Source organism: Borostomias antarcticus (genome assembly GCF_949987555.1).
Source record: "Borostomias antarcticus genome assembly, chromosome: 6".
Lineage (NCBI taxonomy): Eukaryota > Metazoa > Chordata > Actinopteri > Stomiiformes > Stomiidae > Borostomias > Borostomias antarcticus.
Window position 1 is genome coordinate 17,507,976 of NC_140239.1, and position 27,619 is coordinate 17,535,594.

Below are 27,619 nucleotides of genomic sequence, written 5' to 3' on the forward strand. Positions count from 1 at the left end.
TCACAGAGACTCCAACTGGAGGTTGAGACACAGCAGGAGGGTATGACACAGGGGAAGTAACCCTATGGTCAATGGAAGAGGGCCCAGAGGGAGGTGTGTCAGAAGAGTAATAACCTAGGGGGGCCGTTATTTCAGACATCCTTGTTTGGGGTAAGGGGGTTCCAAAAATAGTACCAGTTAACGGTAAGGGTGTTATCTGAGATGTAGCAGGCGTAGAGGTGACAGTTGGTTGAACAACAGGAAGGGACGTTTGGACAGGAACAAGAAGGGGGGCCTCATGTATAGGGCCAGGATTGGGGGTTGGTTGAAACAGCTCACATCTGCTTAGCAGATCATCCTTATCTGAACAAGGGACGTGGCCTGAAACAACAAAACTCTTGTTTGGATAGGAGGTGTCAGACAACACCTCAAGCTGTCCCTTCACTGTTCCTAGCAACTTAACAGATAAACTACCTGACACAGGAGGGAAATCACTGAAATCAATTTGCTCACACACAGTAAGATCATTCTTCAATGCCAGAAAAGTTTCACGCTTTCGTGTACTAAAAGTAGCTCCCATTTTAAAAGAAAATATGAGAACAAACAATGTAATAAAAAGTTACAGAAAAAAAAACTAAACACGTTCAGTCAACCAAATTACTGCTGTGCTGAGAGATACTTTTTTTTTTTTTTATCCTGTTATATATATTTTTTCCCCAAATTGGCAGACTTCAGAAGCCAAAATAGTCGATCCTCAAATTGAGAAGAGGAACAGGAAGTCTCTCTTTTTTTTTTTTTACACAAGCAGCAACACAGGAAGTTAACCACGTGTGCACAGAGGGTAGAAGAACTAACTAACACGTGGGTAAATCAACATGTGGATGAACCAGCTAGCACATTGAAAGCTAGCATTGAAACAATAGAACAGAGAAGACAGCTAGTTTGTAGCTAGTTTGGAGCAGAACAAGAACAGTAGCCTAGCTAGAATGCAGCTAGCATGAAAATCAATCATTAACGTACACAAACCAAAACCAGCATAAACCAAAACACCCAGCATAAACGTGGGTTTAACAGTAAAACAGGACCTCAAATCCCAATACAAAAACAGATCTACCTTGGCGTAGACCCAAACATGCAATGGACCAAACATTTAAGAAGCCTCAGCTTCACATGAAACACAAAACGCAGCAAACAGCTAAATGCAGTCTACCACAAACACGCACACTCCAAGTCTACAAACAAAACGAAACAAAATAAGGATTACGTCGTAGGTACGACTACCTAGCTAACCCCCCCGGGGATTCCAAATAATCTTTCGAAGTGAAACAGCCATCTTCGTGTCGTGCTCCTTCACAACAGGAGATACAGAAATAAAAATAACGAGCCTAAGACAACAAGCTCTCTCGCGCCGCGGCAACCCCCCACAACGCGGATCCCAAAATAAATAGTCAAAAGAAAAGGCTTTTCGAAAGTTAAACGTTGTGTAGTACTAACACACCCGTTCCTAATATGCACACTTACAAAACCAACCCTGGTATATAGGTTTTTAAGCGGGCATGCGGCTCAAAAACCGGCTTTAGCTAACCAGGACACGTGTGCGCAACACCGGCTCGAATAAACACTATTGTCTAAGTTATCACAGCTGAACAAAGAAAGGGACCACTCTAAACTAGGTTCAAACAACGTACCAGACTTCCAGCAAGTTCCAGACTGATTCGGTCCTCGGGGGAAAACCGCACCAGCTAGATGTGTCCCCGAGATTGAAGTCCCCCGTCCTTTGAGAAAAGCACGTCACGCGTCCGTGAATTCAGCCCAAAACAAACCGAAAGACCAGCTGCCGTCCCATAAGAACATATCTCGTCGCCATAATTGTTAAGGATTTTTATCCTTGGTTTAGTTAGTTGTCAAAGAACACGCTGAGTGGTCGATCAAGCTGGTTTTAGACAAAGGCATTAGGTTTATTCTGAATACGATTCTGCAGAGTCGGACCCTAGCACAGGAAGTGAATCCCGGCAAGAGTGAATTCGTGAGGACGGGGTCGTTAGGTTATACAGTGAAAGAGGAAGTGACAGTTTCAGGGGGAAGACAGGGAAGTGATGTCACACAGGGAGGGATTTGTAGTTCTAACAGACTGATCTATGAGAACGAACTGCAAAGTTTAGAACAACAGTCAATTAGGAAAACAAAACACTTTGTTGAGACTTGAAATTCATTCACAATTCAAATGAGTGTATTCTCTGTATCAAGACATTGTGTAAAGCAAGAAGCTGCCCTTTTGTTTATTGCCCTGACCCCCTATCTCCAGGCCTTTTAATCAACTTTATGGCAGGAGACCTCCCCAGGGGTCCCCTCCTCCCAACTGTCTTTGATCCCTGTCTTTGTTCACTTTATCTGTGGCCTAACCTACTCACTATAATTGGCTAGTGAGGTATTTGCATATGCAGGTATGGTCACACCCACACTGTTTATAATACCCTGTTCTCAAGATAATCTTGGCTTTTGGTGGATGTTCCTGTAAGGGGGCTGGTTGGCTAGCTGACCCAAACGCAGGACCACGGACACAGACGGACAGTTCCAAGCCCAGAGGGCGGTTTAATACAAAAGCGGAGGTACAGAGGGCAAGGCAAAGGGTAGTCAAGTTCAGGCAGGGGTCAATCGATCAACAAACAATGTCCAGAAAACGTAATCCAAGCCGTGGTCGAGGTCCGGGAAGCCGTGTGTCAGTCCAGGAAAAGAGCAGCAAACAAACCAGAATCACAACGAATCTTAGGGAAGAACTGGCGATGAACGTTGGGAAGACCGGGTTCTTATAGGGGAGGTGATTAGATGAGTAGTGGCAGCAGGTGAGCCGCGCCCTCGGAGCTGGTTAGCGGAACCGTGTTCAGGTGTGCGGGGGTGATCACGTCGGAGGGTGCGCAGAGCGCGCGCTGAAGTGGAAGGCCGTGGCGCGCGTGCTGCGGGAACGGTGGTGGGAGCTGGAGAGTGCCCAGGCGGAGGCGGAGCCGTAACAGTTCATTCCTCTCTAAGCCCGACTTTGCAAACTTATCTGGAATAAAGGTAACCAGCTTGGACTTTCAAAGATGAACCTTGGCATTCTCGACTACTCTTTTCTTAATTATTAGAATAAATCTATAACAAAACCAAATAGGCTGCATATGCGACCGTTATTTTGGAGTGTGTGTCACAGGGTGAAATTCTAGCTAATTGGTCAGTGATTGGGCTCAGCTGTGGTCCATATTAGTAATTAGGAGGGGCGGGGAGGGTAGGCAGATCCCCTATAAAAAGCCTAGTATTTTCAGTCTGGGGGTTCGTTTTGTGGGGTGTCGAGTGGACACCAGTCGAATTAGTAGGCTAGGCTTTCAGTGCCAGGTGAGAGCAGGAAAGTTTTTCCTTTTTGTTGTTTGTTATGTGTCACGTCTGCGGCTGATCGCCGGGTATAGCTTACGCCGGAGCCAGCACCGGCGACCTGGACGAGGAGACAGAACGAGGGGAAGCCCAACACCGCAGCGGAGGGGTTTTGGATTCGTTAACCCCTCCCTGGGACGTGAGTACCCCTCTGATGGCTGATGGCCTACCTTGACGATCCTAAAAGGGCTGAGCACAATATAATTTCTGTGTTGGCCCATTGTTGAGCCGCTTCTATTTATGTACTCCTTCGCATTGCTGCCGGACGGAGAGTGAGGGCTGCGCTGCGGGGTCGGATCCACCGCGCACCGTGGTCCATCCAGTGGAGCGAGGGGAGGTCGGGAATAACAGTGGAGGGTGTGGATCCGTGTGGAGCAGTGCCATCCGGAGGAGGTGACCACACGCCGACCAGGGATCGGTGTTCTTCAAGAACGGACAGACATTGGTTGGGCTGTACTGTCCGCCTCGTCTCCGGAGAGTCCACCTCTCCCTGGCTGCCGGTGTGGAGTGGGTGACGTTACTGGGCCACGCCTTCTTTTTGTGCTTTTTGCTGCAGTGGACAGATAATTTTTTTATTTTGTGGGGAGTCAAAGGTCGATCCCCACACCTAAGACATTTATGTTGCGTGTCCTGTATGTCAGTTCCCCCGTCCTCCCCATATCTAATTGTTAGTGGGTGCTTTCTAGCTTGTGGGAGGGGAATTATTGGTAGTTGGGATAGGAGGTGGAGTGAGTCCCTCTTGTGTAGTGGTTGTTTGCCATCTTCCCCACGTGTGCAGTGCCAGACCTTTTTGGGGTCTAGTGTGTGTGTGTGCGCTAATTCACTTGGAGTGTAGTGTGTCCACAGATTGTAGTGCCTTAGTGATAATAGCCTACCCTATTTTTGCAGTGCCTGGTCCAGGGTGTCTGGGTAGCTCATCCCACCTCTATCCTAGGCCTAAAGAAAACCCTCACCTCATTGGCTAATAAAGTCTGACCTGCTGATCCTATGTTTGGGGGGGGGGTATAATCTTAAGAATATAATAAAGATTTATATATTTTAATCTTTCTCCTGGTCTTCTGTGTGGGGCAAGTGCTGAGAAATCCATTTGTTGCCTGTGTCGGGTGGAGTTAAGTGTCTCAGGAAAACCTGTGACATGTGCGCGAGTTAAAATTTCACGTGGTGCCATTCGCCTGAGTACATGATTGAAAATCCCCCTTGTTTTAAACAATTTTAGACCAATTTCAAACCTACCTTTTTTATCTAAAATTTTAGGTTCCCCAGGGGTCAATTTTTGGTCCTCTACTATTTTCTATTTATATGCCGTCATAGAAATTACAACTGGCCTCAAGACTTTTCAGATCTCAGCTTTTGTTCTTAAAACCTATTGATCCAGTCCCCTGCCTTTTGCTATTCTAAACACTTTAAACCTTTGTTCTCTCTCTCTTTTGTAATTCCAAACACCTCCTGAACCTCTGTCTTCTCCACTTCTTTGTTAGGACAGATCCTCACCAGGACGGGAAGGCCTCACACCTCAAACTTCCCGTCTTGGCCCAGACCATTTCCTTTGTCTATATTCAAAGTGTACCGTGCTTTTCTTTGTATCCCTCGACCACTGTTTGATGTCCGTCACCTTATTATGACGTGTATAGATGGGTCAGCCAACCAAATCCGTCACATCCTTGTATTGAGCACATATAAGGCTGCGCCAGACGAGCTTTGACTTCACTTCTTTCTAATGAACCACTCTGTGATTTATCCTGAGGTCCTTTTGCAATCGTTTTGTTTTCTTAATAAATCTGACTGAACCTTTTTGTGCGAACCTTGGCAAATCTTTTTTTGACTTAAGATCAGAACTTCTTCAACAATTTGGCGAGCTCTGGAAATTCTTCTCTCTTTGCGTCTATTCGCATTGGTTTGGAGAAGTCCGCCTCGTTGCTTTTACTCGGCTAAGCTCACGGTACGTTGAAAAACGAATCCTCTCTATGCTTGGTATTTGCCTTGGTTTTGTTTCAGATTGTGTTGGTCTGGATTGCTGAAAACAAACCCCCGGGGTGGTTTTGGTGACGATCTAAGTAGTTGTAACTCAACAATAGCGATATATGATATTGTATTGTTCTTTATCTTCGTCCTTGTTTCGTTACTAGGGGTTTTGCTTTTCAGTAGAAGTGTGATTTTGGTCTTGTGACTCATTTGTTCCCCTGCAGTTGATGTAGTGTTGGTGTTGAGTCAATGCGCCAAAGTTGGCACAGAACGGGCTTCCCCTTTGGCCGGTCGCGGGTGTAATTCAAACCGCAAGCCGTTGTATGTTTTCTCAACGAAGGTAGCTACTGGGAGTGATTTGGTAGTGTCCGATCCGCGTTTCTTGGAGAAACGTTTTCCCCTTTATCCTGGGTGGTTGGTGTAGTAACTAGGAGTTTAGCTTCCAACCAAGGGGCTGATGGATGTTCAGCCGGGCAGGCATATGTTTTAACGTCGGCCTTTGTTCGTCCTTTGTGTTCTGTGTCCCTGCACGGGGTTGTTCGTCTTTGTTGTTTACTGTGTGAGTCTCGGCTCTGTCTTGTATGTGTTGTTAAGGGGAGACACGGTAGGTGAAAACATCGTTTTTCAACGCCCTGGTCAAATTTGAGATTTTGTGCTAGTTTGCTTCCATAACATGTCTTCTTTCATACTAGTGGAAATAAAACATCAAAAATACGCATTTAGATGTTTATTTTACTTCATTTAGTCTGTTTGCGTCTGTAGATTCTTCCTAAAATCACCAAAAGTTAGCATCTTTTCGCAACGAACCAGAGCGCGGCCGTCTTTTGGATCCCCTGTTGTGATATATCGATAGATAGATCTCTCTCTCTAGCCTGATGTTATCGCAACCAAACCTGATAATTTCATTTGTATCAGCAACCAATCGTGGAAATACAAAGGCGGGTTTGATGCTAAACGTGAAATCTCATTGGCTGTTGTTGATTTCTGAGAACGTGATTGGTTCAGCGCGTCATGTGACACGTTTCCATTTCCTGATATCTAATCCAAACAATGCCGTCTGTAAAGCGTTCTAAACGTAATAAGTAACAATGACAACAGTGTTTGCCCGCAAGGTTGAACAGAAAACAAGAGAAACTAAATGGAAACGTTTACATTTATGAGATATAAAGTGCCTATTCGCGCTAGTTGTCATTAGCCGGTGCTAGCATGTCCAGTGAGCAGCAGGGAGATGGGGCTAGCGTTAGCATGTCCAGTGAGCAGCAGAGAGATGCGGCGCGTTTGAATGAGCTGATAACTGGGTTGATTTGTCCTAATTGTGCAGGGACTGGTCTTAAAATTAACATAGATCCTCAGAATAGTGGGTTCTGTAGTACTTTGCTCTTAGAGTGCAGTCTTTGTGAGAAATGGCTATCGCAAAAGTGTCAACAACTAGGAATGATGTTGCATTTGATGTCAATGTGAGGATGGTCCTCTTAGCGCACGAGTTAGGGTTGGGGTATGCAGCTCTCCAAAAGATTAGTAAAGTGTTAGGGATCCCAGGGCTTCATCTGAAAACGTATCAGAAACATGACAGAGAGGGTGACAGGTAGGCTATTGAAACGTGTTCCCTCTTTCTCTCTCTCTCTCTCTCTCTCTCTCTCTCTAGCCAATATCAGAAGCTTATAGCCTACATATGCACAGTAGTCTCCCTCTCTCTACCTGTGGCATTTCTACATGCATCCATAAACTGACCAAATAAACTGTTTTAATTTCAGTTGCTGAAATAGAGAGAGGTCTGGAGTCCTTGCACAGAAGCAGAGAGCAGATTAGGCAGGCATATGCAGATGTGGACCCAGAGGTAGGTAAGCTGACTGCCAATAAATGCAAAATGTTACAAAATTATTACAGTTATTGAGAATTATTACAATAATTCTCAATAACCAGCGTTCAGTGGACAACATGAAGGCGGCAATATGGGGTAGTCTGCTTCACTGATGACAACCCCATGCGCACCAGGAACATATTGTGGTTTTAGGACAGTTTTGGGGACTGCAGCTGAGTGGGTTCTACAAACTAGCTGCTTAGAATAGTTTTGTAGACTGCAGCTGAGTGGGTTCTACAAACCAGCTGCCTAGAACAGTTTTGTTGATAGCTAGTGTGGTGCCATCTGAGGAGTGACTCTGCAGACCTATGACGGCGTAGCCTGATGTCTCCTATGGTGTTGCTTTTGACGATGGTTATATCACTTGTTTGTTTGGCAATCTATATTTAGCTTCTATTGGTGTTTACCCTGCATTGTTTACCACATCTTGTCCTGTGTATTTATGAATCAGCTTACTCTTCATGTTCATTCATTCATTCATGTTTTCTCCATGTAAAACGCTTAAAAAAACACAAAAAGCTAGATAATCTGTTTTCTCATGCATGTCCTCGTCAAATGTGTCTATCTTTGTCCATGATCTGTTTAACAAAATAATACAAGCTTTCTAAAAGGGAATGTTCTCTTCCCTACTAACATTGTCTCGTCTCTAGTCTCGTCTTACTAACATCCCACTCGTGGGCTGTACCTTGACGTGGTGAGTGGGCTTCCAACAAACAGGTCTTACTTCTCTATACAAAATGTCTACTCCTGGACTATTCTGAATCCACAACATGCTGTGTTATTCAGTTTTCTGTTTCTATGTGTTTTCAGATGTTGTGTAATGTTGTTACTAATGATGTGATTGGATATTGTGTTTGTCAATATTGGTTTACAATGCAAATGTATGGTTTTTTACAATACAAATTTTCAAAGCCCGTTTTCTCAAAATGAGTTATTTCTCATCTTAGGGACATCAAAACCACCACTTGAGTAGCACCTACATACACCTAACTTTCCAGTTTTGTTCCAATCCATATTCTGAGAGTTTGTCCAAGGGGGATTTTTTAAATTTCATTCATAGCCTGATTTATATAACAGTTTATCCCTAAAACATGGCGAAAATTGGTCTTTTTATGACTGTTGACAGTATTTTCTGATTTCTGAAGTGAAGAAAAGAGATATCAAAAATCCCCCTTGGACAAAGTTTGAATAGGGATATGTGAACAAAATGAAACAAGAATTTTGAATCTGGCTTGAACCAGTTAAAAAAAATGGATTCCTGAAATTATGCAAATTAGCGCATATTTAGAGCATATAATGCCTAATTTGCATATTTATCCATAAGATTTCAGAAAACTTGTAATACAAAAAAGATGCTCCTTAATGTACCTAACAAACTGGGGGAGTTTGATGGTGATACCTATTAAGGATTTTTTTTTTCCTATTCACCTGGGGTGTCTCCCCTTAAGCGCGCCTATTTATCCAGGTAAAAGTATTGTTTATTTTTTCCGACACTGTTTTTGAGGGCCGTAAATCGTAACTGCTAGTGAGTAGTCTGAGAGACGTTCATCTCCGTGTTACATAGGAGTGTGGGAGAGTGTCCTTTGTTTGTTTTTTTTTCGTTAGGTATTCTTGTGCATTATAGGTTCGACTACGAGCTCACCGCTTGATATTCTCAAATTGTCTGGTCCAGCTAAGATTGTTGCTCTAAAGCATTCTGCTAGTGCCTGTTGGCAGATTCCGCTATGGAATAAGCATAGCAGTTTTCCGTCTCCATCTGGTACGCTTAGCGTTAAAGCTTTGGCCAACGTTAGGGCTCAACTAGAAGCGTTTGAGAAAACTAAGTTGGGGAGAAAAAGTGGTAATGCCATGGATTGGGCTGCGTTTAAAATTTGGGAGTCAGTAGCGCGGGAAGGGTTTTTGAGGTCAGAGAAAAAAGACAAAGAAACTGTACAGCCAACGGCGTCTCCGCCGCTTCCCCCATCCAATCACTCTGACATAGATTTTTCCCCCTCGACTCATTGCCCCTTGCTCCAACACCCAACCAGGCTGTTGTTCTTCCCCCTTTTCATGCTCCCGCCATTATTAGCCACGTCCCTTCTCTCTCTGCCGTATCCCCTCCCAGTATTGCCTCTGCGCCAACCGATCCTTCTTCCCCGCCCATGCAGGCACCTCCGCAATACGAATTAAGTGCGCCCCTTTCTCCCGACCGACCTGTACTTCGAGGTCCACCCTCTTCTCCCGTCCATGCGTGCGCATCTTATACGAGATATTACACTAAACAAGAACAGATAAGGAAGGAAGAATTGTCTAGAGCCATATCTGAGGCTAAGTTCAACTTGGAACAACTACAACTGGCTAGTGATAGTCTGGAGGGACCGCAACTTCTAGCCCCAATGGTACGCTGCCCAAATCCTAGTCCCCAACCGTCTCAACTAGATGATGCAGCTGGCTACGCTGCCTGGACCCCCGAGATCAGGGTTTATAGACCGTGGCGTTCTGATGAACTGCGTGATGTAGCTTAAACCTTGCCCGATCCAACTAAAGACATTGACGAGTTTGAAAACTTTTTTAACTGTTTAGTTCGAATGTATGAGCTGCACACAGAGGAAATCGCCATGATCATACAAGTGCTTGGGTTAAAATGGGTCGATGTGAAAGATCTGTTTGACATTACGTTGCCTTTTTCTCATGCCGATTTTGCCGGCCAAAACGCTGCGCTGTTGAACAGAATCAAGGCTTGATTCCCTAAGAAAATGGATTGGGACCGTATTACATATTGTAAACAAAAATCCGATGAACAGTTCGAGAAATTTTGGGAACGGCTAGAATCAGTCTTCGCCGCACACAGTGGCATGGACAAAGCGAATGCCGATTATAAGAAAATTCTAAAACAACAGCTAATGAATAGCTCTCTCTCCTCTTTGTCTGACCAAGTTAGGATGACATGCTACACCTGGGAGTCAACTTCTCTCGAGGAAGTTGTTGACCATTTCCGCTATGCGGAGCGGCTTCGCGATCACATTGAACAAAGGGAGGCGAAAAAACAACAACGACCACAGGGCCGTCACATGAACAAGAATCGTAGGGGTAGAAACAGAATGGACTACAGGATGAAAAAGAGTGAGGGAAACGGAAACGGAGACAAAACTGACGCGTTTTCATTGTGGTAAAACTGGTCACTGGATTAGAAACTGTCACAGTTACCGCAGGCAAAATGAGAGAGAGAATCCTGCAACCTGGGGTTCGGCGCCACCTGCTGGAATTTCCCTGAACAACTCACAGCAACAATCATGACAGGCCAGGAACAGACAGAGTTTAGCTGAGGGACCGTCAGATAGTACAGCTGTGCAGGATGAAGAGAAAGTTGTTCATGTTTGTCAATACCTTCATCTGCATACAACACTGTCCGAGCTTCCAGTTGTAACTTTAGAAGTTAATGGAGAGCAACTCATGTTTTTAGCTGACACCGGTGCACACTCATCAGTCCTAAGCTCCTCAAAGATGTATGTTTTTCCTAAACTGACAAATGAAGTTGCAAAAACCATTGGTGCAGCAGGTATTGAAAAATCTGAGAGAATGACTACGTCACTTCCTGTTGTGTTGGATGGTGCTGAATTCCAACACCAATTTATCTATTCTCATTGTTGTCCTGTTAACCTAATGGGTAGAGATCTGCTGTGCAAACTAGGGTTTCAGATGTGCTGTGACTCAAGTGGGGTTACCATTATCCGGCCTAAACAGGTAACACCACTGCGCGACCTCATGTTTATAGAACCTATGACAAGTTGGACATATTCCTGGAACATTGAAAATAATGATCAGACGTCACTCCAACGTTCCAAGCTGTTCTCAAAAATTAACTCCTGTTATTCATGACACCCCTCTCACACCACATACTACACTACACTGCACTGCAAATGTATCCCCACTACAACAAGACCATGATTTTGAGAAAGTCTGGTTACAACCACAAAGTAATGAGGTTCTTGAATGTGCTATGCTGGATGTAGATCCTGATCATGCAGCTCTCTCTGTGTGTCTGACAGACACACAGAAACAGCTGTATGATAAAACACAAGGTGTCCCACACATTTCACTTGGTGTCTCTGAGTTTGTTAACAAGGAGGAGACAGGCACGTGGCTGCAGACGGCAATGGAGGCTACTGACTGGGTTGGAGATCCACACCAAAGAGTGGTTCGCGTTCACCTTTCGAGGACGGAGTTATACCTGACCCTGACAAGACTCCTCCACTGTCCCTGGCAGACATTTCTGACCTGCAAGCATCTGCTCCACCTGCGGAGAAAAAGAAATGGAGGAATAAGTGCACATTCCACAACCAAACTAACCTGTATCTAGGGCCTAATGACAAACCTGTACTGCCTCGTTCATGTTTTCATTATGCTTTCAAACTAGCCCACGGGCCAGATCATGTTTCAAAAACGGGTGGTGGAGGATGTTAACAGGTATTGGTATGCACCAGGGTTCACTGTTTTTGCAGAACAAAGCTGTGCCAAATGCATCATATGTATGCAAAACAATGTTGGCAAAGGGATAAAAATGGAACTGTCAGCACATCCTCGGCCAAGTGGGCCATGGGAACATGTTATGATGGATTTTATTGAACTCTCACCATGCCAGGGGTACAAGTATTGCCTGGTATTAACTGATGTTTTCTCCAAATGGACTGAGGTATTTCCTTGCAGGCATGCCTCAGCGTTGTCAGTGGCAAAGAGTCTCCTGAGAGAGATCATTCCGAGATGGGGTCTGCCAACCAAACTCTCTTCAGATCAAGGGAGCCATTTTGTAAATAGTATCATTCAGGAAATCTGTAATAGCCTACAGATTGACCTTAGAACGCATTGTAGCTATCATGCAGCAAGTGCTGGAATAGTGGAGAGAGCTAATCAAACTCTGAAAGTAAAGCTCACCAAGCTGATGGCAGAGACAGGTCTATCATGGGTGAAAATTTTACCTCTGGCACTCATGTACATGAGAGGTAGACCGCACCAGACCACAGGGCTGGCTCCATATGAGGTCCTTACTGGTCGACCTATGAAAATGACTAACACACCGTTTCCTCAAAATAAGATGAGTCTCATGTCATGTGAAGACGATATGGTACAATATTGTTTTGCACTGAATAATATTCTAAAAGATGTCTTCAACAGAGTGAGGACCGCCATTCCTGAGGCGAAGGAGGGGTTCCTGCATCACATCCAGCCTGGGGATTGGGTCCTGATCCGCGACCACAGACGAAGGAGCTGGAACTCGCCGAGGTGGCTCTGGCCGTACCAGGTTCTACTCACCACACAGACGGCTGTCAAAGTAGCTGAGAGGACTGTGGGTCCATGCAAGCCATTGCCGACGGGTCCAAGCAGCAGAGGACGGTCCACCAGGGGATCGCCAACATCAGGAGACCAAGGATGCAGCCGAACCAGAGAGCTCAGAGGCCAAAGCCATGGGCCGCCACACTGTCCTCTCCTCTGATGAGGAATCGGAGGAGGAATGACCTTGCTGGTCACCTCCTTCTCATGGTCGTTATGATGGCAACATGGAGAAACTCCACAGCCATGACCTCACAAGATGCACCACACACACACACACACACCTGCACACACTGGAACTAACATTGAACATAACTGATTCAAACAAGGCGACATTGAAGTTGCGATCTAGAAGAGAAGACGCCTTGCATTCCCCAATGACATTCTATTGTCCAAAAGAGAAGTGTCGCCTCAATGACTGTTGGATATACACTGTGAACGAGAATGACTGGACTCTGTTACGCTCTACAGATGTCAAAATCCAAGACGATGAGAAGTTCTTTGGATCTACCCTGGTGACTCTGACCAATGCTGATGAAAAGAGTTGGGCAATGCCATATTGGTGTGTTTTAAGCAGAGATGTGATTAATGTAGCTCGAAGCAAGAACTATGGTGCTGATATTTGCAAACCTGTTCCAGATTATCCCTCTGCTATGGTATTTAATTGTAGCAAGTATTTAACCAGGTCGTCTAACTCAGATCGAAAGACCCATCCTAACACTGCTATAAGTATGGTAAGGGAATTTGCATCAAAAATTAATTATGATGATTGTTGGATTTGTCAACAGGTCCCGGCTAGTACATCATCACCTACCCTATATTGGATTCCCTTAACACAAGCTGAATGGTTACAATATGACTGGCAAGGGTTAGCAACCCATACATTACATTCTCCACTAGGGAACAAGTCTCATCTTGTCAATTTCATGCAGGAGTAGATAGATTAATTAATTCCTACGATGGTATAGAGAATAGCATTTTAACACAGTTAACTATGCAGGTCAATCAAAACCAGAAACCAAGAGAATTTGCTCGACTAGAACTAGCTAGAGTTATACATTTTTCCAGAGTACCAGGACCCCAGTTAATTCATAATATTCAAGCTGTCTTCACACAGGTATATACAGTTCCTTTAACTCCACAGTTAGTGTACTGGTTTATCCACAACTGTAGAATGGAGAAATTCAATTGTTTTTTCCGGGTTAAAATGTCAGATTATTGATTGTTTTGTCCAGTCTCAGAGGAAACTATTCAACCAAACTAATCTTAGAGTTCATACAAACACTGATCAATTCAAAGTCGTACCTCTCTAGAAGGTAACAGGTTGTATTGACGTTTTTAGGAAGAACTTAGACTCAGCCATTACTGATTTAGGAACCTGTTCTTGTATAGACCCAGTCTATGAATATCTGTATCGAGGCAAGGAAATAGAACTCCCTGAAGGCATTTTCCTAGTCTGTGGAAACACTGCCTACTCTAAACTACCTGAGGATAGTATGGGACGTTGTTATTTAGCTCATTTAATTCCTATGATTAGGAAAGTTACTCGGGAAGAGATGAAAGTACTCCATAAACAAACTACTATCAGACATCGTAGGGATCTCGCAGTTTTCAATGCGGCACTAGGAATGCTGATTCCTAGTTATGATTTTCTTCAGAATAATGCTGAAATACAGGTTTTATTGTATGTCCTACAAGATCACATAAATGCATCTGATAGTTATTTATGCCCTTGCCCAAGAAGTAAATTAAATGAAGAAAGTCGTTCTCCAGAATAGGTTCGCATTAGATACAATGCTAGCCTCTCAAGGAGGTACATGTGCCCTCGTAGGGAGTGAATGCTGTTCGTACATTTCTGATCCAAATGTCACACTAGCTGAATTTCATGAAGCAAACAAAAGAGGACTTGAGACCTTAAACAAATAACATACCTGGGATATTTGGGGGCAGGTTAATAATGCATTTTCAGGTTTTGGTAATATTTTTATTAGGACTATTATTATTGTTCTTGTGTGTATTATTTTTGGGTTCATTTCAGTGATTATCAAATGTGCTACAAAGTGTTAAGTTGATATTCCAGCTAAAGCACTAATGGTCAAGACTTCAGTGCCGAGCGGAGAAGTAGATGACCCCTTTGAAAATTATCTCGACGAAATGTATAGTATCTACTTACAAGATTTATAATGGTTTGAAACATGAGCTGATAAATGGATTTGAAGTTTTACTTCTTTGGGTTTTTCCTCAAAATTTGACCAAGAGGTTTTTTTCCCCTTTTCAGAACGTTGACTTTTACACTAGTAACCATGTCATCTTTTTACCTTGTTTCTGTCAAACTTTAAATCAAGGTTTTTGGTGAATGGTTGTCCCCTGTTAGACTAGTAATCATGTCATCTTTTTTACCTTGTTTCCTGTCAAATTTCTGAAACAAGGGAGTTTTGGTGCGTGATTTGCATGTGGAAAGAAAATAATCTAATTTTTGTTAAATATTTCACAATAAAATTTCTTTTTATTCTGCTCCACCTAGTGGATAGATTATTTCCTTTCCACATGTATAGCATAGAGTTGAGTTTTACAATTTGTGTTTGGAATTGATTTTTGGTTATGCTTATTTTATATTATAAATATATTATATATATACAACTGGCCTCAAGACTTTTCAGATCTCAGCTTTTGTTCTTAAAACCTATTGATCCAGTCCCCTGCCTTTTGCTATTCTAAACACTTGAAACCTTTGTTCTCTCTCTCTTTTGTAAACCTCCTGAACCTCTGTCTTCTCCACTTCTTTGTTAGGACAGACACCCCTGTCGTGATATCCTCACCAGGACGGGAAGGCCTCACACCTCAAACTTCCCGTCCTGGCCCATTTCCTTTGTCTATATTCAAAGTGTACCGCGCTTTTCTTTGTATCCCTCGACCACTGTTTGATGTCTGTCACCTTATTATGACGTGTATAGATGGGTCAGCCAACCAAATCTCTGATAGCGTCACATCCTTGTATTGAGCACATATAAGGCTGCGCCAGATGAGCTTTGACTTCACTTCTTTCTGATGAACCACTGATTTATCCTGAGGTCCTTTTGCAATCGTATTGTTTTCTTAATAAATCTGACTGAACCTTTTTGTGCGAACCTTGGCAAATCCTTTTTTGACTTAAGATCAGAACTTCTTCAACAATGCTTCCTTTAAGCCAGATCATCCGTAACCACAATGTTAATTAGGGGTCAAGCACCGAAGGTACGCTTACAATAGAACCCTATTGTAATTGGGGGCCAAGCAGCGAAGCTGCGTAGGCCACCATTGTTCTTGTACCTTTTCTTATAATTTTCTATAAATGTATTTATTCTTCTGCCATGGGAGTCTATGGCAGTCCATAGAACCTTTTGTGCACGCAACTTTTGACCTGTAAGCCTGATTTTCAAAAATGAGGGACCGTTGGATTCCTTGGCTCAAGCCGAGTTCAAGGCACCCTATGACATTATTTTCCGCCATATCAGATTTTCTGCCATTTTGGATTTTGTGAAAAACACTTAAAATGTATCTCTTCCTAGGAATTTCAACCTATCTGCACCAAACTCGGAATGCACATTCTCTAGACAAATGTCTACAAAAGTCTTCCAGGGATTTTCGATTCTCCAAAGCAGTCACCCGCTACAGCCAATCGAATTTGGCGTCTAAGCTGCCAAAGAGGAAGTGTGGTCATATCTCAGTAAGGTTTTGATGTATCAAAACCACATTTGTCACACACATCAGGGACAGTCTCATGACCCGTCAGCAAGTGTCATCGCTACAGCTTGAACCATCTAGTGCCACCAACGTGTCAAAGTTGTAGGTGCATTTAGGCACCGATTTTCAAAACTGATGTACCATTGGATTCCCTGGCTCAAGCCGATTTCAACGCAACCGATTAAGTCATTTTCCGCTAATTGCATTTCCAGCCATTTTGCATTTTGTCTCCTCCTAGGAATTTTCACCAATCTACATGAAACTGGCTACACACATTCTCTAAACCAATGTCTACAAAAGGCTTACAGGGATTTTGGATTTACAAAAGCGTTCGCCATTGCAGCTAATTGAATTCGGTGTCTAAGCCACCGAACAGGAAGTGTGGTCATATCTCAGTAACGTTTTGATGTATCAAAGCCACATTTGGCATACTCATCGGGGACAATCCTGTGACCCTTGTCACTAAGTCTATGTCGACACCTCAAACTCTCTAGCGCTACCAACCTGTCAAAGTTGGAAGTGTGTTTATTCTGAACTGTCACTGACAGTCAACGAATCAAAACAAAAGTTCCAAGGTCTGGCATTTCCATGCTGTTAGACAAAAGTGTATGAAACCTGGTACACTTACGTCATCCCTCATGTGGAACACATTTGCCATTTGGACCCATGATTGCCATGATGGATTTGGCTGCAGGTAGAAATTTTGGCAAAATCTACAAAAGGTTTTTTCTCATACACCATAAGTCTGATTGGTCTGAAATTTCACAGGAATTTTCCCACAGCCCACCTTGTTACAAAATGTGACTGGACGTTTTCTGTTAGAGCCCCTCAGCTGTAGAACTCCCTACCTGAGGAACTGAGGTCAGTTAACTCAGTGCCTTCCTTTAAATCACTTCTCAAAACCTACTTTTAGAGGAAGGCTTTCTTATAGTATATCTGTGATTTGATATGTCCCTTCTCTTTGACTACTCTTATTTACATTTAATTCTCTTTTTTTTTCAACACTATCAGGTCGTATAAGTTCTATGTTTTGCCTGTTTTCATGTTTTTAGTACATTTTGTTGATTTTTATCTTGACTATGTGTACTATCTTGTTCTGTAAAGCACTTTGTAACTGTGTTTTGAAAGGTGGTATATTATTATTATCATCGTTATCAATGCTGTTTTGGTGCATCTCCGGGACGGGTAGCCTACTGTGTTACTGCGGATGAAGTAACTTAAGTACTTTATCTTCTTCACTGGCTCAGTCTCTCTCCCTACTGCTCTCTCTGCCTTCACTTCCATCATCAGGGTGCGTGTACGTAGCAGTGATGATGAAATGCGCAAAACAATCCATTTACCTGTTTGCAACTGGGGTGAACGATTAATTTTTTTCAGGGGGACATGTCCCCTGTGTCCCCCACGGGACCTGCACTCATGGTGTGTATGTGTGTATTTGTGTGTGTGTACATGCTTGTGAGTGCATGCGTGTGTGTGTGAGTACCTGGACCAGCAGCGTGGCGTGGTGTTTCTTGCTGTACATGCGGGGTGTGAAGGAGACGGTGAGCAGCGTTCCTGCCGAGCCCACAGGAAGCAGCTCTCCGGAGGGTGGGGCCACCTGGAACTCACTCCCACTGCCCGGGAGGAGCCCTGCGGTGAAGGGCTCTGGGTACCTTACACACCCACACACACACACAGACACACACACACGCACACACACACACACACACACACACACACACACACACACACACACACACACACACACACACACACTTGCATTATTATTGTTGCAAATAGGAGCCATATTGCCTTCAAGGAATGTCTGTTACTGAACACCAACCCCCCCACACACACACACACCTGGTCTGGCTGGTCAGGCGGAAGCCTACAGTCGAGGTCTTGTAGAGTCCTGCTGCCCTGATGGTGATGACATCATCAATCTGTGGTGTCGTGGAAACCAGCGAGATGGGAAACTTCCAGAGCCCCCCGGTCACACACCGGACAACCAGCTCCGCTGCACACCTGACACACACACACACACACACACACAATCAGACACAAAAGGAGTCTTGTCTGACCAAGTTTGCTGCTCAACTGGCTACCCACAAGGATGTGTGCTTTCACCCCTGTTATTTATCCTCTATACCAGGGGTGCCCAACCCGTCGATCGCGGTCTACCGGTAGACCGTGGACTGATAACAAGTCGATCGCGAGCTGTTTAGGAAAAAAAGTTTTTTCTTTTTATATAAATCTTTCTTTAAATGTGTACCATTCCTGCCGTGTACCCCGTCACATCAACACAAAACAACAACTCTGGACACGTTTTATAGACGTAGCCTACGTTAACGTGAATCTGTTGGGCGCGTGTGAAAGTTCAGTCAAGGTCAACATTAGCTAGTTGACGAAGCGAGTGGTGCCTAGTAACGTCAACATGGCAGAGAGCAAAAACCTACAATTTTCACCCTGAATGGGAGGAGGATTATTTTTTGGCTCCCGATGGCCAGTCCGCCCCTGGAAAGAAGTGATGGATGTTGCGATGAAGATTGTGTGTTCCGTACGGCCAGTCTGCAGAGAAGACTATTCCGTGCGCACTTGGAGGAGAACGATGCCGAGCACACAGACCTGCTGCTGCACACGGATGTAAGGTGGCTAAGCAGAGGTACATTTTTGTCCAGATTCACAGAGCTGTTGCCTGAAATCAAGGATTTCCTGAAACTTTCAAAACATGTGGAGTACCATGCAAAGCTAGAGGACCACCAGTGGCTTTTAGATTTATCTTTCCTCACTTATCTCACTGGCGAGCTCAATTAACTTAATTTAGAGCTGTAGGGTAAGGATAAAGACGTGATCAACATGATGAGTTCAGTGAACACGTTTAAAAGCAAGCTACAGCTGATCTCAAGGAGGCTGCAGCGTGGTGACCTGTGCAACTTTCCTGTCATGCAGGCAGAACTACACCGTCAGGGTAAACCCAGCTTGACAGTGCACTTTATGAGGAGCAAGTTCAGAACATTTTGTTGAGTTTGAGAAGCGTTTTACTGACTGCATCCATCGAGCCTGTTGCCAGCTATATGTGTTACCCATTTGGTGCAAGTATTGATGTGGGTGACATTGCCTCCAAAGTCGTATCAGTGTTCGAGATGGATAGCTCTGCTGTTGAGGACGAGATTCTGACATTGCAAAATGACATTGAGATCAAAGCCAGGGCTACATCAGCGAAACCTGGTGAGCATGGATTGTTCTGGAACCTTCTGGCGGAAGAAAAGTATCCCCACCTCAGAAGATGTGCCTTGAACCTGACAGCACTTTTTGGATCAACCTATTTGTGCGAGTCTGCTTTCTCTCACATGAAAATCATCAAGTCCAAGTACAGATCCACAATGACTGATGAGCACCTTGCAGCCTGCCTACGCCTAGCAACCAGCTCCTACTGCCCTGACTACGAGAAACGAGCTGCCTCCTCCCAGTGCCAGGTCTCCCACTAAGGTACAGAAATGAATTTATTTCCTATTTTCAAAGTTAGAGATCTAGCCTACCTATTTTGTATCTGGTTTGCTTCTCTGTTTGTTGGTTGCATATTGCATACAAGCCAGTAAGGGCTATGGCTCCCTACTGTGTGTGTGTGTGTGTGTGTGTGTGAGAGAGAGAGTGTGAGAGAGTGTGAGAGTGTGTGAGAGAGAGAGAGATAAAGGGGGAGGGTTTGTGATGGTCTCCAAGTGGCTGTGACAAAGAGAAAAAAAGTCTGTTGTGAGTTTACTATGCAGACTGGGAACTGTGTGTCTGTGTTGTATGCGCGTGTGTGAAACTGGACTGGTAGATCTCGGCAGGCTAGCTTCTTGAAAAGTAGATTTTGGTTCAAAAAAGGTTGGGCACCCCTGCTCTATACAAATATGTGTCAGAGTGGGTATGAAAATAGAACCGTCTTAAAGTATGTGGACGACTCTGTTATTGTCAGCCGGCTCCAGCATAATGAGACCAGCCATGGCACGGTCATCGACGACTTTATCAAGTGGTGTGAGGAGTCCCATCTTCAGTTAAACATGGAGTCCCATCTTCAGTTAAACATGGAGTCCCATCTTCAGTTCAACATGGAGTCCCATCTTCAGTTCAACATGGAGTCACATCTTCAGTTCAACATGGAGTCCCATCTTCAGTTAAACATGGAGCCCCATCTTCAGTTAAACATATCTAAGACTAAAGACATGATCACTGATTTTAGGAGACGCCCACACACATTAAGTTACATTTATTAAGGGTCAGACAGTGGAATATGTGCAATCTTACAAATATCCTGGGACAATTATTGACTTGAAACTGAACTTTGAAGAAAACTGTGAAGCTGTATGCAAAAAGGGGAATCAGCGTTTGTTATGCCTCAGGAAAATAAAGTCTTATTTTCACAATGACAAAACGAAGCGAAGCAAAGTCTGCCAACTGAGGGCCATTACCCGGGCTGGTGTTCGGCTGCCACAGGCGGGGAGAGCAGCCGGCGGAGCTTGCTCCCAACCCAGAATTGCATGCATTTTCACAAGTAATTAAGGGTATTTATTGGTCTATTATGAGTCTATACAGTATGAAACAAGTATACCACTTATTGAATTTGGTGCATTTTAACACAAGTTTCAGTCATCCGGACATTTCAGAGATACGAACGACCTGCGGTCCCGTTGGGTTCGGATGAGTGGGGTCCTACTGTATGTTCATAAGTAACCTTAAAACAGGGCTAAACATGCATTTTCCCTTTACTACTCCTTTTACAACAAGGAAGCCAAATGTGAGCTCCGAATGCACATCGATGGAACACTCCTGCCATGCAGCGCCGAACCAACTTATCTCGGCGTGACATTGGACAGGTCGCTCACGTTCTGCCGACACCTCGAGTCACTGCGCAAAAAGTTAAAAGTTTGTGTGGCGTTGATGAGGCGCCTGATCCGATCAGACTGGGGTGCCGGCGCAAAAACACTGCGTATGTTAACCCTAGCCCTGGTCTACTCCACCAGTGAATACTGCACACAGGTTTGGTGTCGCAGCGCTCACACCCGCCTCATCGACCCGCCTATCAACGAAGCCTTGCGCATCATGACAGGATGCCTGCGTCCCACCCCCGTGGACAACCTTCCCATCCTTGCAGGCATCCAGCTTGCTGGCTTCCTCCGCACAGGAACCACAGCACGTCTCCGGGCCATGGAGCCTAACCACTTGCTCCACAACAGGCTCACTGCAACAGCGGAGCCTCCTCGGCGTCTCAAATCGAGACACCCTTTCGTGCCCGCACGGGATCTCCTGCAGAAATGCAAAGATCTTAACATCAGCAAGGCAGGATGGGCAGACTACACCTGGCGTGCGGATTGGGAAGGCAAACACTCCAGATTACGTGATTTCATCCTGGCTGCCAGTCCGTCCCCTCCCGGGATGGACTTACCCAGACCGGCGTGGGTGAGGCTTAATCGCCTCAGGACCGGCGTTGGACACTTCTGCTCATCGTTGCACAGATGGTGTAGCGGGGAGGGTGCTACACTACCCTGACTGTATTACACTAAACAATATTGAACAAAATACAAACTAAAATTACACTCTACAAAATGGCGGACACTCAAATAAGTAGGGGCGGAGGCAGGTGTACCAAAATATATATAATCAGGAGCATTTAATTAAACTAAACATAGAAGACACACACATACATACAATACTGATATCCCTAATCTAACAATTTATCATGTAATCAAATGTCCGAATCAATGTCCTAAGCTAATGGTACCAAGTTGCCCGGGGGTGGAGAGATGGCACTCTGTGCTGGTTGGATGATGGAGATGGAAAAACGGTGGACAAATGGGGAGCGTTGGCGGGTGATGGTAGATCTTGAAGTGGTCGAGGATGGATGCAATGTTCACGGAGCTCCGTGGCCGTAAGGCAGACCCGCGGCGGTAGTACAGCCGCTGGACGATGAATCCAACTAGTTAGCCCTTGTCCTGGCTAGCTAGACACGTGGTCTGCAGACTGGTAAGAGCTAGGCGCTGCTAGCTCAAACCCAAAGCGATCTCTACCTCTGATATCTGTAAACTAACAGATCTATAAGAGCACTTTGCTCACTTCCCTATTCTACCAGCTTCAACTAGAAGCTAACGTTCCTTATAATAATTATTAAGATCCAACGATGTAACGTTACGTTAGTCCCAAGTCCCGTACCGAACTGTCTCTCAACCGAAAGTTTCTAACGCCAGCGCGTGACTGCTCAAACCCACACTAACTGCGTTGTTGTCAACGTTACTGCTAGAGTTCACGCGATATAACTGGCTTCACCGTTATAACTACGGTATCACAGAAAGATCATACAATGCAAATGGCAAAAACATTCTCCTATACAAACGAACAGTATAGGGCAGCAACCCACAGAATATATATATATCGAACTGTCTCTTATCAACTGAACCATACTATTTTATAAATCTAACTAATAACTGACCTGTGCCTCCAGAACAGATGGGGCTTGGTATCCTGTGCAGCATGCAAGTGTGGCGCCGAGGAACAAACGATATAGATCATTCGGATATATCAGACACTGAACAGAATGCAAGGCCTGATGGTTGTGGATGACGAAACGGTGATATGGCTCCTGGAGGGGTGCCCGCATATATAGCCCGGGTGATCCCTTACCCAGGCTCGGGGTGGTAAAAGGATAGTCCCTCGGCCCCCGAGCCTGGGGGGGAGAGGACACAACATCGAAACCCACATGAAGAAGAAGATGATGACAAAACCATGATGACCTTATTTTATCGTGCTTTTATTCAATCTATTCTTTTTCTTTGGTGTCATGGTTTGGAAACCTATCCTTAAAGAAATTCACTGAGTCAAATTGTTAAATGGTCTAGTAGGCTGATTGGTGAGCCGCAGCTTGACCCAGAGTCTCTGTACACAAGGCAGTTACAGAGAATAACTGGCTCCATTTTAAAGGACGAGTCTCACTCTCTGCACAGCTTCTTCCAGCTTCTTCCTTCTGGCCGAAGGTTTATAGTCCCAAAGTGCAGAACAAATCGTCATAAAATGAGCTTTGTCCCAGCAGCCATCACTCAGTTGAACAAGCAGCAGTAACACTGCACAGACAACGATTATTTTGTATTGTATTGCGGCTTTTAGGGGTTTTAGTGTTCTACAGTATTTCTACTTTTTTTTTATTTCCCACTGTGTGTTCCCAATGTTTTTACTATAATTGCCTTTAATCCGTTTGTTGTATGAATGACTCTGCTGCAAACCAAATCTACCTACGGGTACAAATAAAGTAAACTGAAGTGAACTGAACTGAAAGGAGGAAAGAGGAGAGGAGAGATGAGAAGAGAGGCAGTGCAGAGCGGTGCATGGTGCACGTACCTGTGTGGCCTGTGGGGGAAGTAGACGAGGTTGAGACTGAAGACCAGGCCAGAATGGGGATCCCTCCGCCCCTCTAGCAAGGACACGCCCACGCAGCCTTCCAACGCCACCCGCTGCTCATCGCTGGCATACCGCAGCTCACACAGGTAGTCCTCCAGAAACACTCCCAAGCCTGACCATGGGTATATTAAAAGAGCATTCAAACATGGCGGCCCATTCATCCCAATGAAAGTTGCTCGTCCAGCGCATATCATACGCCGAAAACGTTTCTAAGATTCTAAGATTCTTCTGCAGGAGACAGCACTTGCTTGCCCCGCCTATCCCCTTTTCCCATAGATCAATGTGGCGCTGCATAGACACACATGGGGAAAGAAACAGCTGAAACTAGAAATGGTGCTCTGTGCTCCGCCCATGAATGCACTTTGTGGCTCTGTGCGCGCTCACGTGCATGCGAGCATGTTCGGTATTGCTGCATTCGTTAGGTTGAGAGCTTTATGCCAGTCCAAACCCCGTGTCTCTGTGACCTTACCATGTAGAGATATGGCCGTTTCAATACCCATTTCAATGAATGTCCCAAAAATGAATGGAGATGAAGGGCCGGCTCTATTGATTGATTCAGATCTGCTCCAAAATTGAATGGGTTCTAAGTTTGCCCATGCTACACCCCTCCAATGAGTTTCATGAACACCGGTCTGGTAGTTTCTGCATAATCCTGTTGACAACCCAACCAACCAACCAACCAACCAACCAACTAACCAACCAACCAATAAACACACGCCACCGAAAACATGACCTCTCGCCCAGCTGATGCCGGGGCGGAGGTAAACATGCAGAAGAACAGATGCTCTTCAGTCCGGGCCCTGACCAGGATGACCTGGTCCACTGCTCCTGGCTGCCCTGGAGGAGGACAAACTTGGATGGGATAAATGCAGGGGAGAAATTCCACTGGCGACCAATGAGGTGTGTGTGTGTGTGTTGTGTGTGCTGTGTCACCCCTCACTCACGGACAGTGTTGAGGTCCAGAAATGATTATTATTAATTATGAAAACTTGATAATTCAATGAGTTTTTTTTTACTCAGCTGTTCCTTTCCCCATGTAAGTCTATGGGAAAAGTCTTCTTGGCCCCTGTGGTGTGATGTGACTTGCAATACTGAGCTTGGCCACTATGCCAAAATCACCTCTCTGCCTGACCTGTTCCTAGGGGCTTGAACCTCACATGCACAAACACAGAGGTAGTTCATTCACTTAACTACAAATCAAAAAGCTCTCCAAATAACTAGAGCGCACACACACACACATATACACACATACACACACACACACACACACACACACACACACACACACCTGAGTTCAGGGAGGTTGTGTTGCCGTGGTCCTGGTTGCTGTGGTTGACGGACGATCCTGGGATGCAGGCAGTCAGCAGTAGCTCCACCCTCTCCTCCACCCTCCTCCCTGCCTCACACACCACCTCCGCTACAGATATGGAGAGAGGAGAGAGATGTAGAGGAGAGAGAGAGTGAGAGAGAGATGGACAGAGGGAGGGGACAGAGAGAGGAGATATTACTGTATAACACTCAGAAGGCCTACCTGGCTGCGAGGGTTGGGGTGGAGCCTCCGGGATGCCGTGGATTGGATAAACCCAGCAGAGTGATCGTAAACACTTCTCCTCCACCACCTCACACACACATATACATGTTACACAAACACACACACACATACCTGTCAGACACATGTGAAAACATGCACATTAGAGCGAGACACACAGATCAACCCACCCCGACTTGGTGTGTGAAAGTGTGTGTGTCTGGGGCTCCGGGCTGTAGAGGGGCTCCAGCAGGATGCACAGCCAGGTCTGGTGAGGCTGCATGGAGTCTGGAGCAAACACCACCGGCACGTCCACACTGGCCCCCGCACACACACACACACACACACACACTGTGATACTGTAGGGCATAGGCTATTATTCTGCTTGTTTGCTGTGCAACATATCAACTGGCCATTTATTAAGACACAATGCCAAGAAACTGAAATGCTAGCCAGCTAGTGTTGAGCTGATACGGTATTTGACTGCCTAAATACATGGTCAGCCATCCAGTCACAAATAACGGTGCAGCTGTAATGGCATTTCTGCCATTTCTGAGCCTAGTCAGAAAATACTCAGCAGGTCCTGCTCAATGACCTGCTAGGTAAGGGTAAAGTGAAAATCATTTTTAATTTCTTGGTACCTGATAATTGTAAAATGGCTGGTTGATGACTCCAGCGATAGCCTTCCCTCCATGTGCGATGCCAATGAGTACAGTCACATGATCCAAGAGCCCTAAAATCAGACATCCAAATATTCTGAGTTTAGCTGGAGGGAGCATAGATCACACCATAGAGCACACACTGTGCATACAGCATCATCTTATAGTGTACTGAGTTCCAACAGGAGATACAGAATGTAAGCTAAATAAATGTAAGGTGACATTAGTACATGAAGCAGGAAAAGACAGAAGCCGTCTGCTCCTGCATCCATTTCCCCTTCCTCTCTATAGTGTCCCAAGTATTTTGCCATAGTCCCTCCCAGTCTCCACTCCCTCCTCCTGTCACCATACGGAAAGCCTTGCTGACAAGCTGAGAAGCGTCCGACCCTGTGTGTGACATCTGGACCTTGTCTGGGAGGTAGAGACACCTTGCCGCTGGTCAGCAGGGATGGAAAGACAGGAAAAGAGAGAGAGAGAGAGAGAGGTGAGAGAGAAAGAGGTAGGTCAGCCCTACTGTTAGAAAAGAGCATTCAAGACTTCTATTTTAGAAGTAATCTCTAAAGGAGGAGCAACCAAAATACCAACTATTCTTTAATGCGAGCAAGGAGAAAAGTACATAATACACTGGCTTCTGTAGGATAGAGAAGGCACTTACAGAAGGTATGAAAGGGTGTGAAAGAGAGAGAAGGTGCTGTAAAAACTTTTGTTTTTATTATAAGAAATTAATTCAATTTACCTTCAGTATATTCTTTAGTTCCATCGAGGGGGTCGACCCACACAACAAGCTAAGAATTATAAACACAAAAGATACTTCTAAAGCATTTAGAATCGAAACATCACTGGAGTCCCTGGTATCCTCCTATATCTACAGTATGTCTCCCTTCCCCTCTCACCTCCTCCTCTTTCAGGGCATTATACTCCACTGGACAGATCTTCTGTAGGATTTCTTCAAACTGGCCGATCTCAATCAGGTCCTCTTTCACCTCCTCTGCTGGCAGGTCCTATCATGATAAGACAAGTGATGTTCAGACTGATTTGTAATGGTTATATGGACCCTGATCTGAACCCGAACATTCATGCACATGCCCACCTCCTCTCCAATGATGGTGATTTTGGGGAACCGTTTGAACAGAGAAGCACAGATACTCTGTTGGACAAGTCTGTCTGCCAGTGTTTGCAGGTCGTTGGCTCCTGTCTGAGAAAGAAAGAGTATCTCTTCAATAACTCTGTTGGTATCTCATTAATTGAGACTATTCAAACATTTCCCTGCCCATTCATCGCAATCCAGTCAACACTGTTCCATTCAACTCCCTTCAATCTTGCCTACCTTTTCCACAATGCCAAGCTCTCCGCTTTGGAGGATCCTCCTTACAATGGCCCCTGCCTTCTCTGCCACGGCGTGGGCCGAGGCCATCAGCCGCATCACCACTGCTGGGTTTCCTGACATTGCTGAGAAAGACATGAAGCACAATTGGTTTGCACTGCCTGGCTCAGTCAGGAGAAGACATTAACAGCACATGCAATATTCATATACCGAATACCGATGTATATATATATAGAGAGAGAGAGAAAGAGAGAGACAGAGAGTGAGATTTATTGCAGTGCATCAATGAATGATCTGTCTCTTGAGAATGTCACTTTTACAATCACTGTGACATGACAGTCTCTCTCCAGACTCAAAACGTTGAATCGCTGCGCTCTGCATACTACATAATAGTCTGTGCCACTTTGCCGCCCAAGCTGGTGTTCTGAGGGTATATCGACGGGTCAAAATTGAAAGATTGACAG

The 27,619-nt window shown here is 44.9% G+C and overlaps 1 protein-coding gene across 1 annotated transcript; it reads right to left on the reverse strand.

The window, feature by feature from the left end:
• Positions 1-27,278, reverse strand: LOC311310522 (Golgi-resident adenosine 3',5'-bisphosphate 3'-phosphatase-like; the record flags this gene model as incomplete). Its single annotated transcript, XM_084440031.1, has 11 exons — positions 1-15; positions 17,721-17,889; positions 18,080-18,241; positions 23,585-23,707; positions 25,364-25,449; positions 25,814-25,905; positions 26,183-26,266; positions 26,568-26,616; positions 26,725-26,832; positions 26,922-27,026; positions 27,159-27,278. The coding sequence occupies 11 exons, from the start codon at positions 27,276-27,278 to the stop codon at positions 1-3; spliced, it is 1,113 nt and encodes a 370-aa protein (XP_084296157.1).
• Between the last annotated feature and the right edge of the window lie 341 nt (positions 27,279-27,619).